Source organism: Suricata suricatta, chromosome 3, assembly GCF_006229205.1.
Source record: "Suricata suricatta isolate VVHF042 chromosome 3, meerkat_22Aug2017_6uvM2_HiC, whole genome shotgun sequence".
Lineage (NCBI taxonomy): Eukaryota > Metazoa > Chordata > Mammalia > Carnivora > Herpestidae > Suricata > Suricata suricatta.
This window is the reverse complement of record NC_043702.1, coordinates 123,196,138-123,210,528: the sequence shown is the minus strand read 5'-3', so window position 1 is coordinate 123,210,528 and position 14,391 is coordinate 123,196,138. Positions and strand designations below refer to the sequence as shown.

At 43.2% G+C, this 14,391-nt stretch overlaps 1 protein-coding gene across 1 annotated transcript in view; it reads left to right on the top strand.

Annotated features, from left to right (window-relative positions):
* The window catches only part of ILDR2 (immunoglobulin like domain containing receptor 2), a 61,736-nt gene that overhangs the window by 22,879 nt on the left and 24,466 nt on the right, over nt 1–14,391 (top strand). The window contains exon 4 of the mRNA XM_029933353.1: nt 13,322–13,378. Coding sequence (XP_029789213.1) covers nt 13,322–13,378 — 57 coding nt within the window. The remainder of the gene's footprint in view (nt 1–13,321; nt 13,379–14,391) is intronic.

Here is a 14,391-nt window from a genome sequence, read left to right as displayed (position 1 = left end):
TTCTCTTGTCTAGAATATTAGGATAAACAAGATCGCTTTCAGAGTCCTTTCTATGATTTTGACTTTATTGAAAAGATCCACAGATTGCAAAATTAATTCTCTCTATAGGGTGATGCCTAAAATACTGCTCTTGTTTTGCTTTAATATTGTTTCTGTTTTAGAAAAAAAAGGATATATGTATATTGTAAACATTTCAATCAGAAGAGAAATGTACAAAAGAAGAAAATATCTCCTAAAATCTTGCTATCCAGAGCTAATGAATGTATTCTTCAGAACTCTTCTGATTGCAAGGGATAGACACTTAACCTGACTTTGGAGACTTTGTGGCTTAGGTAATTGGCAAGTCCAAATTCAAGTATGTCTATGTTCAGGTTATATTGGATCTCATTTATTTATTTAAAAAATTTTTGTTTAATTATTTATTTTGAGAGAGAGTGAGAGAGCGCACACAAGCAGGGGAGGGACAGAGAGAAGGAGAGACAGAATCCCAAGTAGGTCAGCACAAAGCCTGATGACGGGCTCAAACCCACAAACTGAGATCATGACCTGAGCCAAGATCAGGAGTCAGACACTTAGCCAACTGCACCACCCCGGGCGCCCCTTATTTATTTATTTTTTAATTTTTAATTTTATTTTAGAGAGAGCACATGTGGGCGGGGGAGAGGGGCAGAGAGAGAGGAAGAGAGAGAATCTTATGCAAACTCCACATTTAGCAGGGAGCCCAGGATGGGGCTTGATTCCATGATTCTGGGATCAGCCTGGGCTGAAATCAAGAGGTGGTCACTCAACTGACTGGGCCACTCAGTGGCCCCCAGATTATGTTTTAAAGAATCTCTGTCTCCTCTGTGTTAGCTTAATTCTCAGGCAGGCTCTCCGTTTGGGGCGAAGGTGGCCCCAAGGAGGTCCAGAGTTAAATAGTCTTTAATGCCTTCCATCTCAGGAGGATAAAGTGCCTTTTCATCGCAGTTTCAGCAGAAGTCCTGTTCCTGGGGGTGGCCGTGCTCTGGCAGAGGAATGTACTCCGGGACCACCAGCCCCGTTGACCTGTATGCATTGAAGGGAAAAGGGAAAAGGAGTAGCTTCCTAAAGGGAAATTGGGCAGTTGTTTCCAAATGAAGAAGGCAGGCAAAAACAAACACTGTTAATATTTTGTGGAATTCATCCATTTCTGCTTCTTTACAGGCCAAATGCATTGCTATTCCAGGAAGCCAAAAATAGGTTTGCTCCCAGCAGGTCCTTGTGAGGAGGTGCTAAGTTGGGATTGATTCTTCCCTGTGATGGTAATGCCACAGAGTTACCTTTGTTTTTCAGTCACGCTTCTATTTTTCCTTTTGTCTCCTTCTGTGACTTACAGAAGTACAAACATATATTACCTAGGCAAGGGGTGAAGGAACTGACATACATGAATTTTCATAAAATTAACTTATTCACAATACTGTGCCTGAAATTGTTACTGTGGTCTAAAATAAACCTTGCAGGCTGTTAGTATTAAAAAATTTTTAATGTTTATTTTTGAGAGGCAAAGAGAGCACAAGCGGGTATGAGGGGGCGGGCGGCAAAGAGAGAGGGAGACCCTGAATCTCAATCAGGCTTCAGGCTCTGAACTGTCAGCCCAGAGCCTGGTGTGGGGTTGAACCCATGAACCGTGAAATTATGACCTGAGCCAAAGTTGAACACTTAACTGACTGAGCCATCCGGGTACCCCCAGCCTGTTAGTATTAAGAAGCCAATTAGGGGTGCCTGGGTGCCTCAGTCAGTTAAGTGTCCCACTCCTGGTTTTGGCTCAGGTCATCTCACTGTTCGTGAGTTTGAGCCCCTCGGGCCCCATACTGCTGACAGAGCCTGCTTGGGATTCTCTGTCTCCCTCTCTCTCGTCTTCTTCCTGGCTCATGCTCCTTCTCTCTCTATCCCTTTCTCACTGCCTCCCTCAAAATAAATAAATAAACATTAAAAAAAAAAAGAAGCCATTAAGAACACAATCAGAGGGGTGCATGGGTGGCTCAGTCGGTTAAAGGTTAAAGCATCCTACTCGATTTCAGCTCGGGTCAAGATCTCATGATTTGTGAGTTTGGGCCCTGCATCAGGCTCTGCACTGACAGCACAGAGCATGCTTGACATTCTCTCTCTCTGTCTCTCTCTGCCCCTCTCCCGCTCACTCTGTCTCTCTCTCAAAACTAAATAAACTTAAAAAAAAAGAACACAATCAGAAGTCAGGAATTCTTGGGAGGGGACATCTCAGAGCTTGCCATTGACTTAAGGGATTTTGGAAAGGTGTGTTTCTAAGGCTGAGCAGAAATGCTCTAGCTCTCACTCTCTCTCCGGTGTCGTGACGTTAACTCTGGCTGTTAAGAAAGGCTACTTGTTGCCAAGGTTCCTCCTCCTCCTCCTCTTCCTCTTTTCCAGCCCCAGCCTGGTGCTGCTAACCAAGGAGATTTGCCGATTAAAAGGGCTTCAGCTCCCAGGGTTCCCATGGCAACGGCCTCCTTGGAGGTCTTTGTTGCTTGCTAAAACTTTGATCTCTCAGAGTGGCTGCTGCTGTTTCTCTCCAAGATTTACAAACAGAAGAAGAGGGGAAAAGAATCTGGGGAGAAGAAAGAAAAAGTTTACTCCTTGCAGAAAGGAGAGAAGGAATTAATTACAGAGCCACACACTAGTAATCTGGGGGTTATTCCTTTGGAACATCTTTGGATTGGGCTGTGCCCATAGTTTCATTTGTAGACTCAACTATACCTCAGATACCTTGGCCACACATAAAAAGACCTCAAGTTGACATGATTCCACTAGGAGGGCGGAGCCATCTTTTCTGTCTTCAGTGGACACCTGTGCCTTCAGCTCTCCACAAGTGCCAAGATAACTGTGCCAGCTTCCGTGAAAGGAGAGACAGAGAACTAATGAGAAGTGAGCTCTTTAGGCTTCATCCCCATCACCTTTTTTCCCCCAGTCGTCTCTTCTGCTCTGTCCTGAGCTTACCTAGATGCCTCTGTTGGAAGAACTAGAAAGTCAGCCAGGCATCAACTAGAATATGATTCTGGTTAATGACTTTCAGTGACAACCATTGTATGAGCAGTGGAATGGGGGTTGTGGTTGCTCCAAAGAGTTGGGATCATGGCTTTTACTCTTCGCAGGAAGCCTCCTGTGGCTTTTAGACCTCTCTAGTGCACAATCACACCCTTGCTATATGATAGGCACCGTGCAGTAGAGTCAGTTTTGCTTCAAGTATGATTTACATTGAAATTATGATTCACATTGAACTTGTCTTTTTTGCCTACTCTGTCCCTAGCACAGTAAGGATACAGATAAATAAATGACACCAGCTTGTCCCTGTAAAAATTACTGTCTTTTGATAAAGATAAATATTCTATTTCTGAAGCAATTAGAGAATACAAGAAAAGATTAAGACTGTATTTGATACTAAATATCTAAGCTATTGGTTCTCAAGAGGGGACTGTTTTGTGTCCCAGAAGACATTTGCAATGTCTAGAAACATTTTGGTTGTCACAACTTGTGGGGTGCTATGGCATCTAGTGGGTAGGAGCCAAGGAGGCTGCTAAATGCACAGGATAGCCCTCCCACACACAATTATCTGGCCCCAAATGGCAGATAGTGCCAATGTTGCAAAACCCCAATTTTGACCAAAGGTCCATCTGGATACTTGGCAAGCTCTGTTGTGAAGAGCACGGGCTTTTGGGTCAGATATCTCTGGACTCAGTGCAGCAATATAACCTTGGGTAAGTCGATGTTGATGAGCCTGCGTTTCCTTATCTGTAAAAATAGGGAAGGTTTAATAAAAGTGGTGTGGAAGAACATTAAAAAAACAAAACAAAAAGGGGCACCCGGGTGGCTCAGTCGGTTGAGTGTCCGACTTCGGCTCAAGTCATGATCTCATGGTTCATGGGTTCGAGCCCTGCATCAAGCTCTGTGCTGACAGCTCAGAGCCTGGAGCCTGCTTCAGATTCTGTGTCTCCCTCCCCCTCTGTCCCTCCCCTGCTCGAGCTCTGTTTCTCTATCTGTCAAAAATGAACAAACATTTTTTAAAAAGTGACATGGAAGATCTATTGTGAGGATTAAATGGCACAGAATCAGAACTCCCACTTTCCATCCCCCACATTTCATTGCCAATGTGTTATCCTTCATCTGAGAGCACCCTCTGTAGGGAATTCTGCCCTCTGGGACTCCTGCTAGAGAGCTGATCTTCCTTTAGCCCATTCCATAGGCAGAGCCTTTAATGACCCATTTGTGAATTGGCAATCCTATTACTAATAGATTCACGTTTTCTCAATGACATGTGTGCAGTGCCTTGCCAGTGGGGACCTAATCAGCCCTGTGGGAATCTTCCTGATAGTGGGTTTCAGGACATTCTGTCCCAGCATGCTATGTTTTGGTTGCTATATTTTGGTTGCTGTTGGAAGTCCCTATTTCTCAGTGGATGGCCCTTAGTAAATTACAGGGTGTTTTGTGTCTAAATACAAGGATTACATCACACAGGCCTTTTGATGAAGTCCGGAACGGTTTGGGGAAACACCTGACTTGGAGTAAGATCTGGATGGCTCTGGAAAGCCTTCAGTAGGGCAATTTCATAATTTACTGTCCACATCAGGAAACTTGAGAGTGAAAAGGGAAAACTTTTTAATAATTTATGTCAAGAAAACAGGCATAAACTTATATTGTCCAAACTGGTATGATGCTCACCCCATAAATATGACCACCTTGAAGGTTCTCCTTTCTGTTGAAGAGAACAGAAGATCCAAGGAAACTGGGGGCAAATGCTGTCAGCTCATTCCTTCACCTGCTGAACCCTTGCTGCTAGTTGACGTTTTATTTGTGGGGTCCTAAGGATGTACACATGGCCATTCATTTACCAGACCCAAAGGGGCCCAGCAAAGATATGGAGGTTTGCCTTAATGATTGTTCACCGACAATTTCGCACTAAGATGTCTAAAGGGTAAAGGATGCCCGTTTAGCTCTTCACGACCCTGGGTGGTTAAGACAACAAATGAGGTCTTGAAGGCGCAATTTGCCTTCCCTAACCCTCCCCCCGCCCCCGCTGCCGCCTCCCAGTCCGCACTGTGCCTGCTCTCCCCCTCACCCCCTGCTCCCTCACAGCCTTTATCCCGCCTCACTATTTTTGCTTCACTTGTTGCTCATCACTGTGGGAGGAAACTCGGCCTTCAATTAGTGCGCATTCCTGAAGCCTGTGGTTGCCGTGGTTACTCGGGCGCAAGCTGGAGCAGCTGGGTCAGCCCGGCAGCTTCATTGTAGTCTCTGGGCCCCAGACGCGCAGGAGGGAGGAGACGCGCCGCAGAGGGGAGGCACCGGGGGCCGCGAGGGAGTGGGTGTCACCGAGAAATCGGCTCAGCCCTGCAAAGAATTGCGGCCCTTGAAAGCCGGTCAGGAAATAGTCATTCCATTTTTCTCCAGGGCCAGCTGCTGCCATTCAAGTGTGCAGGTTCTTGTTCACACGCTGGCGGTGTCTGGACTTTGGTCTGGGAAATGCCCCAAGGTGGAAGCCCCTTACGTTGAGAGGAAAGGGCAGGGACTCCAACAGTCCAACACCTACTCGCAGTGTGGCCCTCCGTGCCTGCGTCAGACCACCGGGGCTTTGGGGGTTGAGGAAAGTAGCCATTTTGGGGATCTTGTATTTAAGTTCCCTCTGCCAGTCTGTTGGATGGAGCACTGTGAGCTCGGAAAACCACACTGGGTACCAAGAAAGTCCCTTTCCTTCTTCCATTAAATCCCACCTTCCTCCGAGTCGTTTTGGAGTCAAATCTAGCTGTTTTCTGTATTTCATCTCAGGCCAAGTTGTGCATGTTGTATTACTAATAATACTTGGCATCTCTTCTCTCTCTGGGGGCAGAGAATTGGTTCACTATAGTACTTTGCAAAGGCAGAGTACATGGCAGTCATTTTTTTTTTATTGTTTATTAGTTTGTAGAGGAATAGTGAATGCCTTTTAATTAGCTCATACTGTGTTATGGTGTATTCAGTAATCACTTTCTGGTCACAACTTTAAAATTGGATGAAAATTTTAGCCATCTCTAACATTTCTTACATCCAGAAACTATACTTTAATTATAGAAGTAGAGCAATAATGCCACAAGCATAAATTTCAGGGTTGCTGCCTGCAAACACTAGGAGACCAGAAAGTTGTTGCTGTATATATTTCTAAATTAAGAATAAGCAAAGCTTGAGAGGGAATGACGTATTGGGGAAAAATACTGGAATGGGGATGAGTAGACCCAGTTTCTTCTCCTGGTTCGATTGATTATTAGCTTTGTGACTTTGAGTAAGATTCTTAATAACCTCTCTGAGTCTCAGATGCCTGAAAACATGGAATGAATGATGGATTCGATGACCTTTGAGACTCTTTCTAGCTATAAAATCTAATTCTAGAATTTATGTCAATAGAAAAAGCCTGAAGCATTTATTAACAGTTAATTACAGATGGCCCAATACTAGTCATTTTGGGAAGAGAATTCACTGTCAGAATTGTTCACTATGGTTTAAAGTGACCTAAAATGTAAAAGCTATAAAAAGAAAAAATACACGCATGAAATGCTTAAATACAGTTTATAAATATATGTAAAAGAAAGGAAAGCTATACCCACATTTCTGATGGATAATCATAAATTATATTTATTGAATGCATGGTTGCTATGGGAATATAGAATAAAAACAGGGATGTGTGTGCACTTGGGAAATTTCCAGTCTATTTGGGATTCCAAATAGCCATAGAAACAACTTTACACTTAAGAGGGCCAGAGAAAACCATCTGCTCTCCTAAAAGACAGGAGAGAAACATTTTGGATAGTTAGGAGCTGAGAGACCAGGGGGTGGGTACAGTACACCCTGAAAATGGATCTGGGGCATGTTAGGGAAGCTCAGAAGTGGCATGAAGCCCAGATGTGAGTTAAACAGAAGGGAGAAGAAGGGAATCACAGGAACCGGGGAAGAAAAGTATTCTAGATTGTCCTGAGCAGAAAGTTTATTAGTATGGAATATTGGTAAACCTGAGGAGGACCCCAAGGTAATAAGTTCAAAGAAATGAATGAAGATAACCGTGCTGTCAGTCGTGGTGACATAAGTATGAAGGAAATATTTTTTTTCCTCCTTTTTGTAGGTTCCAGTGCATGAAATAATGTGTTGGTTGTCAGCAAGTAATTGAATAGCATATCTGGGATCTGAAAACAAATTTGTCCTAAGTCCAGAATTTCGGTACCTTCCAGTGCACTTTGAAGGTTTGGACTGATAATCAGAGCTTAAAGTTTTAAAAGTAGAGACGAAGATAGCTTTTTTGGCTAAATTTGTATGCATATTGCATCTCTCAGTAACAACTGCCTTTCAAACAACATAGCCTGGTAGTTGTCAATTTGTGCTTCAGTCCCCCTAGATAGCAAGATGGCATCTGGGGACATTCAAGGACTAGAGGATGCTACTGGCATCGAGCCCTGAGTCCAGGGGCACTAAACATTCTCCACTACATAGACTGGTGCTGAATGAATGAATGAATGAATGAATGTTTCGTTCATGTTCATATTAAAAGCCTATTTCCATTGGGACAAAAAGCACTCTCATGAGCAGTGAACCAGAAGTCCAGTGAGAAGCTTGGCATACCGGACAATAGGGATCTGCTCCTGGAAACACTGCAAGGTCCTGCTCAGTGAGGAGGGCTGCCGAGGGTGTCAAACACAGAACTCAGTCTCTGCCCCCGAGGGGCTTTCAAGCTGTTTGCTAGTGGAGGTGCCTGTAAAGGAGTCATTGCGGTTGAGAGCTACAAGAGTGCTCACGAAGGTGTGCACAGTGGTCCTTAGGAGCATGGAGCCTCCTCTCAGCGCAGCGTTCTTCCAGGGCTCTGTCAGAACAGATTTCAGAGCCTTGTAGACTGTGTGGTAAGGATTTGAACAAAGCAGGAGATTGAGAAGTGTATTCGCTGGTTATGTTAGTAAAGCAGGCAAGTAAATACTGCCTTGAGGACACTGGTTTACCAAGAAAAGAGCATTTGAACCTTGGGGAAATGTCACTAGGACATGGTTTGTTGTGAAACGTGCAAAGATAAAACCATGAGTAGAAGAGAAGTAGGAAACAAGGCAAAGACTGTGTCTCTCGGGAAAGGCTCGTGTTAGGTGGAACCTGATGTCAAAAATGTACAAAAGGAAAAAAAAACTGATGAGAATTGGATTTGGCAGGAGGCAAGCCCTTTGACCTTTGTAAGCTTTCTGAAACAGAAGCAGGTAACTAAAACCAAGGTCTTGTACAGACACCGTTAGATAAGCTGCATGGGGTGGACAGTGAGCCTTGCCAAGCTAGCGTTCATGTCCGATTCCTCTGTGTCCCAGTACCTGTCCCAGTACACATTGCTTTGTTGACTGAATGATGAATGAATGAAATGGTGACATTCCAGAGGTGAGCTGGTTCTCAGGAGTATGTACAAAGACAGTTGGGGGTGCCTTCAATGTGTCAATGGCAGAACGCAGCTGAGCTGGGAATTATATAGGTAAGGTACAGAGGTTGTTTTATTCACAATGAATGTTTCTGCCCTAATCAACCAAAAGTGTGTGTGTGTGAATGTTTTTGGCTACAAAGTTAGTGATGGTTTTGTACGAAGCCGACACTTGTGTGTGTGCGTGTACCAACTGTTAGTATGCCTGACTTGTTTGGTCTATTCATGTGGAAATTTCTTAAAAGTAATGGATTCTGCAAGGTTTGAGGAAAACTGTTTGAGTGCTTACATAAAAACCGTATTTTCTCCTGATAGTTTGAGCTGTGGTTTGAAAAGCATAAATGTGGCCATCTATTTGCAGGGTCCGCTCTCTATCCTATCCTCAGACATTAAAGTGACTGCTAATTGCCCCTCTTAAGCGGAATCCTGGAAGAATCGCAATGATTCACAAGTGTCGGTAAAGTGCTACTGAAATTTGGAAAGTATTTACTGCAATTGTTTGGACTTTCTAAGATCAGACCTTCATTGGATGTGATAGAGTGAAGAAAAGATAGAACACTTCTCACTGGCAACTGCATTTCCTAAAAATCGTTAGCAAGAAGCTGGAAGCAAATGATTTTCAGAAATATATCATTCCTGCATAAATCTACGTTTAAAAACGCCTTTAGTCCCAGTAAATATAACTGTGGTGTAAAAGCCAGATAGCTTTGCCTTCTCTCTGCTGTTGACACGATATATTGTCTGCCACCCCAAAACTCCTACTGTGTCCCGAATACTGAGGACATTAAATTTCACCAATTATACGGCAAGATTCTGTCACCCATGCCATCCTGGGGCTAGCACTACACAGGTGCATTATGGGAAAGCTTCATCTTCTTCTGAAGCATCAGCTATTGGCTGTTGCCTTAGGGAGAATGAGACGCTCGATGTATGTCTTGCAGTTGGAGTGACACGTTTTGTGAATCTCCTGTCCATATTTCTGATACCACCCTATCCTTAATTTTTACAGACGTAAAAATAAAACCATCTAGAAGTGAATCTCTCCATTATTCCTCCATGATGGCCATTCTAGGTCCCCAGAAATAAGAAAGGTGCACAATTTGGTGTGTAGTGCTGCTGCTTACAGATTTTCATTTGAACATAGGTTCCTAGAGTTCATATTCACTGACATTCTCAGTGTAGAAGCAATGTGAGAACACCAGCCTATGGGGAAATCTGACTTTTGTATTTTACCTGCTCATAAGTATTTTGGGGTGTGTGTGTGTGTGTATGTGTGTATACCTGTCAGTGATTGCAAGTGTGTGATATCTGTGCTCCATACAGACCCAAAACATACTTTGTGTGGTTTGTCCAGTGTTTTTTAAAAAATCTATGGATTGGTTGCCAACACTGAAAATGAAGATATCTCACACAAAAACCTGGGGTCTGGCTTATCTTGAAAAATAGGAAGACCTGCAACCATGGCTGCAGTTGGCTAGACTTGAGCAGCAGCAGTCTCTATAGACACATAATCTGCTATTTGCTACACGGTGTATTACATTCAGCTAGCTGCATTTACTTGCATTACCTGCTGCCCCTATAAACATACAGCACTGAGTTTGCAACTCTAATCATGTATCAGATTTGAGAACCAAAAAAATGTTGGGTGACCATATAATTAATCGTCCAAGATAAAGACACTTAAAGAGTAAAAAGTAGGCTGTTAGTATTTATACCAGTACAACAGGCACAAGCCAGTCTCCCTATTTATAGATCACTTTATTCAATCACCTCATTTGATTAATGAGAAAACTGAGACCTAGAAAGAGGAAGTAATTTGCCTATAGTTACCACGTAAACTAATGGCAAAGGTGCCGTAAGTACCCTGATTCCTGGTTCACTGCTTTCTCCTACATGTGATGTTCTATAATAGGTATGAGCGCCATGTTTTCCTTGAATGTGTAGATTTTTTATAGTTAATAATTATTACCGCTAATTTCCTGTGAGTGTACAAATTGGTAGTTTATATCATCAACAACATTTCTGTTATAAATGTAGCTATAGCATATCTAGAGTTGTTTAAAACACTGGTAGGCTTGAGAGCTTAAGACTAGACGCAAGAAAAGCTTCTCATTTTACTAGATACAACAAGAGATACATTCAGAAGTGATAATTGTCTGGATTTTTAAAAAAAAATTTTAATTTTATGTTTTATTTATTTTTTGAGAGAGAAAGACAGTGTGAACAGGGGAGGGACAGAGAGAGAGAGGGAGAGAGAATTTGAAGACAGGCTCCAGGCTCTGAGCTAGCTATAAGCACAGAGCCCAACGCAGGGCTTGAACCCACAAACCATGAGATCATGACCTGAGGTGAAGTCGGATGCTCAACTGACTGAGCCACTCAGGCACCCCTAAAAAAATTTTTTTAGTGTTTGTTTATTTCTGAGAGACAGAGGCAGTGTTAGCAGGGGACGGGCAGAGAGTAAGAGGGAGACACAGAATCAGAAACAGTATCCAGGCTCTGAGCTGTCAGCACAGAGCTCGATGTGGGGCTTGAGCTCAGGAACAGGGACATCATGACATGAGCTAAAGTCGGACGCTTAACTGAATGAGCCACCCAGGTGCCCCTGGAATTTTTTTTTTAAACCATCATTAAGTAAGCATCCCATAACTAGCTTGTGAAAAACATCGTAAACTGACTTTTTGGTCATTGGCTATTGGCTGGTAATTAATATTAATTATGTCTTTAAGAGATGGCCAACATCCCAAATTCCCCAGTCCTTGACCAGCTGTTTCCTTATAGAGTTTCCAAAGGATATTTGTACACAGAACACTCCAGGTGAGACCAATACGTGCTCTGAATCCCTTACTCAGAATTTGGCCCCAAATTTCTGTTTGGTATCCCATCCTAGACCATGTGTGAGTCTTTGAGTCACGTCTTAACCTTTCATGAAGAGTTAGACCAAAGGCTAGCCTGAGAACTCTCCTTCAGGATATACCTTTTTCCAGTGTCCCACTTGGCTCTTGTTCGTTCTTCCGAGAGACCTTGCAAGCAGCAGACCATCCTTACCATGTCAGCTGCACAAGATAGGAAGGCAGAACGAAAGAAGCCTTTCTTGCCAAAATTGAAAACAGCTAGCCTAAGTCACTCATTCTATACTTCCTTCCCCTTGGACTGTGTTGTGGTGCCAACCAGAGCACATTTGACCCCTTTGACCTTGTATAGTTAGGGAGAGCCAAGAGAAAGTAAGTGTCCTGGAGGGGCTCCTTTTTCTCTGACTTTTGTCAGACCTTCTTTTCTGTAGACTAGTTTGACACAGGTGGGGACCAGTGACCAATTATGACAAACCTTCAGCTTCAAAATATAAACTACACATGGGTAACTTTTTCTCTAGTGCACTGCAACAAACTTATTTTCTAAATGAGCCCAGTCCCTATGTATGAAACAGACCCCTAAGCTATGTATTCAACAGTGACACGTGGCTACTGAGCCTTTCAAGTGTTAGTATTTTGGCCACATTGGTATAAGTAAAATATAGTATTAAATTAGCTTCTTTTTTTTTTTAACTCCTTGATGCAGTTACTAGAAAAGCTAAAATTACGTGTCGCTCACATTATATTTCTGTTGGATAGAGCCATTCTAGAGGAATATGTTATGCACGCAAGTGAAGTAAGATTTAGTTGCATGCTTGGGCAGTACCAGAGTGACTTTTTGCCGCCAGAAGCCGGAAAGGAGGACAATTTGCTAGTTGTTTCATAATGCAAGGCTTCAGTGTGGTAGAAACATCTGGTACAGGTGCAAAAGGGCCACTTACCTTGATATGAGAACATGGTGAAAGCATTCAGTGCTTCTTTCTATAAATCAGGCTAGTTTTTTCTTTTAAGTTTGTTTTGAGAGAGAGAGAGACAGCATGAATCGCGGAGGGGCAGAAACAGGGAAGGGCAAAGAGAAGGAGGGACAGAGAATCCCAAGCAGCCTCTGCACTGTCAGCACAGAGTCCCATGTGGGGCTCGAACTCATGGACCATGAGTAAATGACCTGAATTTAAACCAAGCATCAGAGCCTTAACTGAGGGAACCACCGAGGCACCCTGAAATCAGGCTAGTTTTTAAAAGGACTAACCTCCTCCCCCACATCTTCCCCAGTCTTGGTTCCTGCGCAGCTCTTTGCCTCCCGGAACCCCAAGGGGGCGCCTGTGCTGACACCAGCCGGCTTGTCAGCTCAAATGCCATATCGTGCAGAAGGCACTTGGGTTCATACAACGCCAGCTGTGGGTCCCATATGGAAAAGCCATACCATATACATATGTATAGAGTATTTCTGAAACCAGAAGGAGTGTAGAAGAGCGTGTAACTCATCTAGCTTTATCTTTTCCTTGCCTTTGAAAATTTTAATCATTGAAACATCTTTAGGCTATCAATAGAAGCATGTAGTGAGACAATTCTGAGTTAAAACCAAATATGTACTTTTGTTTTTATATGGACATGGGCTGTGTATGGATGTATGAAAATGTAGGTTGAACGTTTGGATACAGATGGGTTTGACTTTCCAATAAAATGTGTGGAGAAGAATGTATAAATGAATGGAGATGGTGTGTGTCGGTCTGCTCAAGCAAGGTTTTTCATATTTGAAGCAGAGATTTCCTCCTTCTATAAATAGTTGGAGAGAAAGTTCTGTTTCTGCTTCCATCTGGTTTAGGTACAGAGTTCACTTAGATGGCTGCCAAAAATTGATGGAGAAAGTTACTCTCTTGACGGTGCCCTGCCTCGGTGACTTGACTCTCCTACCCCAAGGAGCATGGGTCCGTGGCCCTGTGTAGGGATGTCGCCACCTGGAGCCAGCCTGCAAGCTGTATTTTCCTTTGGAGTAACCTCTTTCCTTCTTCTTTTCCTCCACCTCTTCCAGGCAGGACAGGGCTGCTTGCTGATCTCTTGCCCAGTTTTGCTGTGGAGATTATGCCAGGTATTCAGTCATTTAACTCTTTATTGGCTTAATTTGCTGTCACCCCATCTGTCTTGCTTCTGCATTAGTCACTAATTGCTCCTTTCATTTATTTGCACATTTGTCTGTATTATTTCTGTGTTCTTTTCCAGGATGAACTAAGCCCAATGGAAGAGCCTTTAGATTGTATTTCTCCTGTCACTAGACCCTAAAAGAATAATGATAATTAAAAACTGAGCTGCAGTGGGGACCCAGTCCTTCAGTGTCAGGTGTGCAGGCTCTTTGGCAAGCCCCCTAACCATTCAGATTCTCAGCTGTGCCCAGACAGCTAGCAGTATCCCTAACAAAGTTATTATTTATCCGCATTTTCTTATTCCCTGAGTTATATGTTACCCATTCAATAGTGTACGACCATGTTGCTCTGAATTGCCTTTTTTATAACTTTATCAAGACATTTTTTCAAACCTTATGAAGGCAGTACGCTCCTCCTCCTTTGAAAAGTACACATTTACAGACCTACATTGCTTTGTATACTATTTCAAGGGCTCTGGAGCCCAAGAAATCCCTGGGATCCATGGACCATATGTCAAGGAAAGCCCAGATGCACACCTCTGTCATTTTATGTAGCTGAAGTTGAATGCACCAGCCTAGACAAACCAGCATCGGTTCAGCACAGCACTCACAGCACTGTCGTCCATAATGAAAGGAGGTTCCACGAAACAGGAATGAACTATGGGAAAGGACATATCCAAACTCAGGGAAGAGGAAAGACTATGATTCATTCTTGCTTTGAAGGGCTTCTGCCAAAGGGTTGAGAGTTGCATAATAATTAAGAGCAACAGAGAGATACAGACCATTCCTGGCCGTTGATTTTGACTTTATACAGGGTGTAAAACACCCAAAGTCTTCAGAATTTCACTAATTATTCTTCAATGAATTCTCCCGTTTTGCCATTAGCTGGCCAACCCAAATACAGACATGCTTCATGTTGATGTTGATCCCTGGGACACAAATAGATATCTTTGTGATCCCCC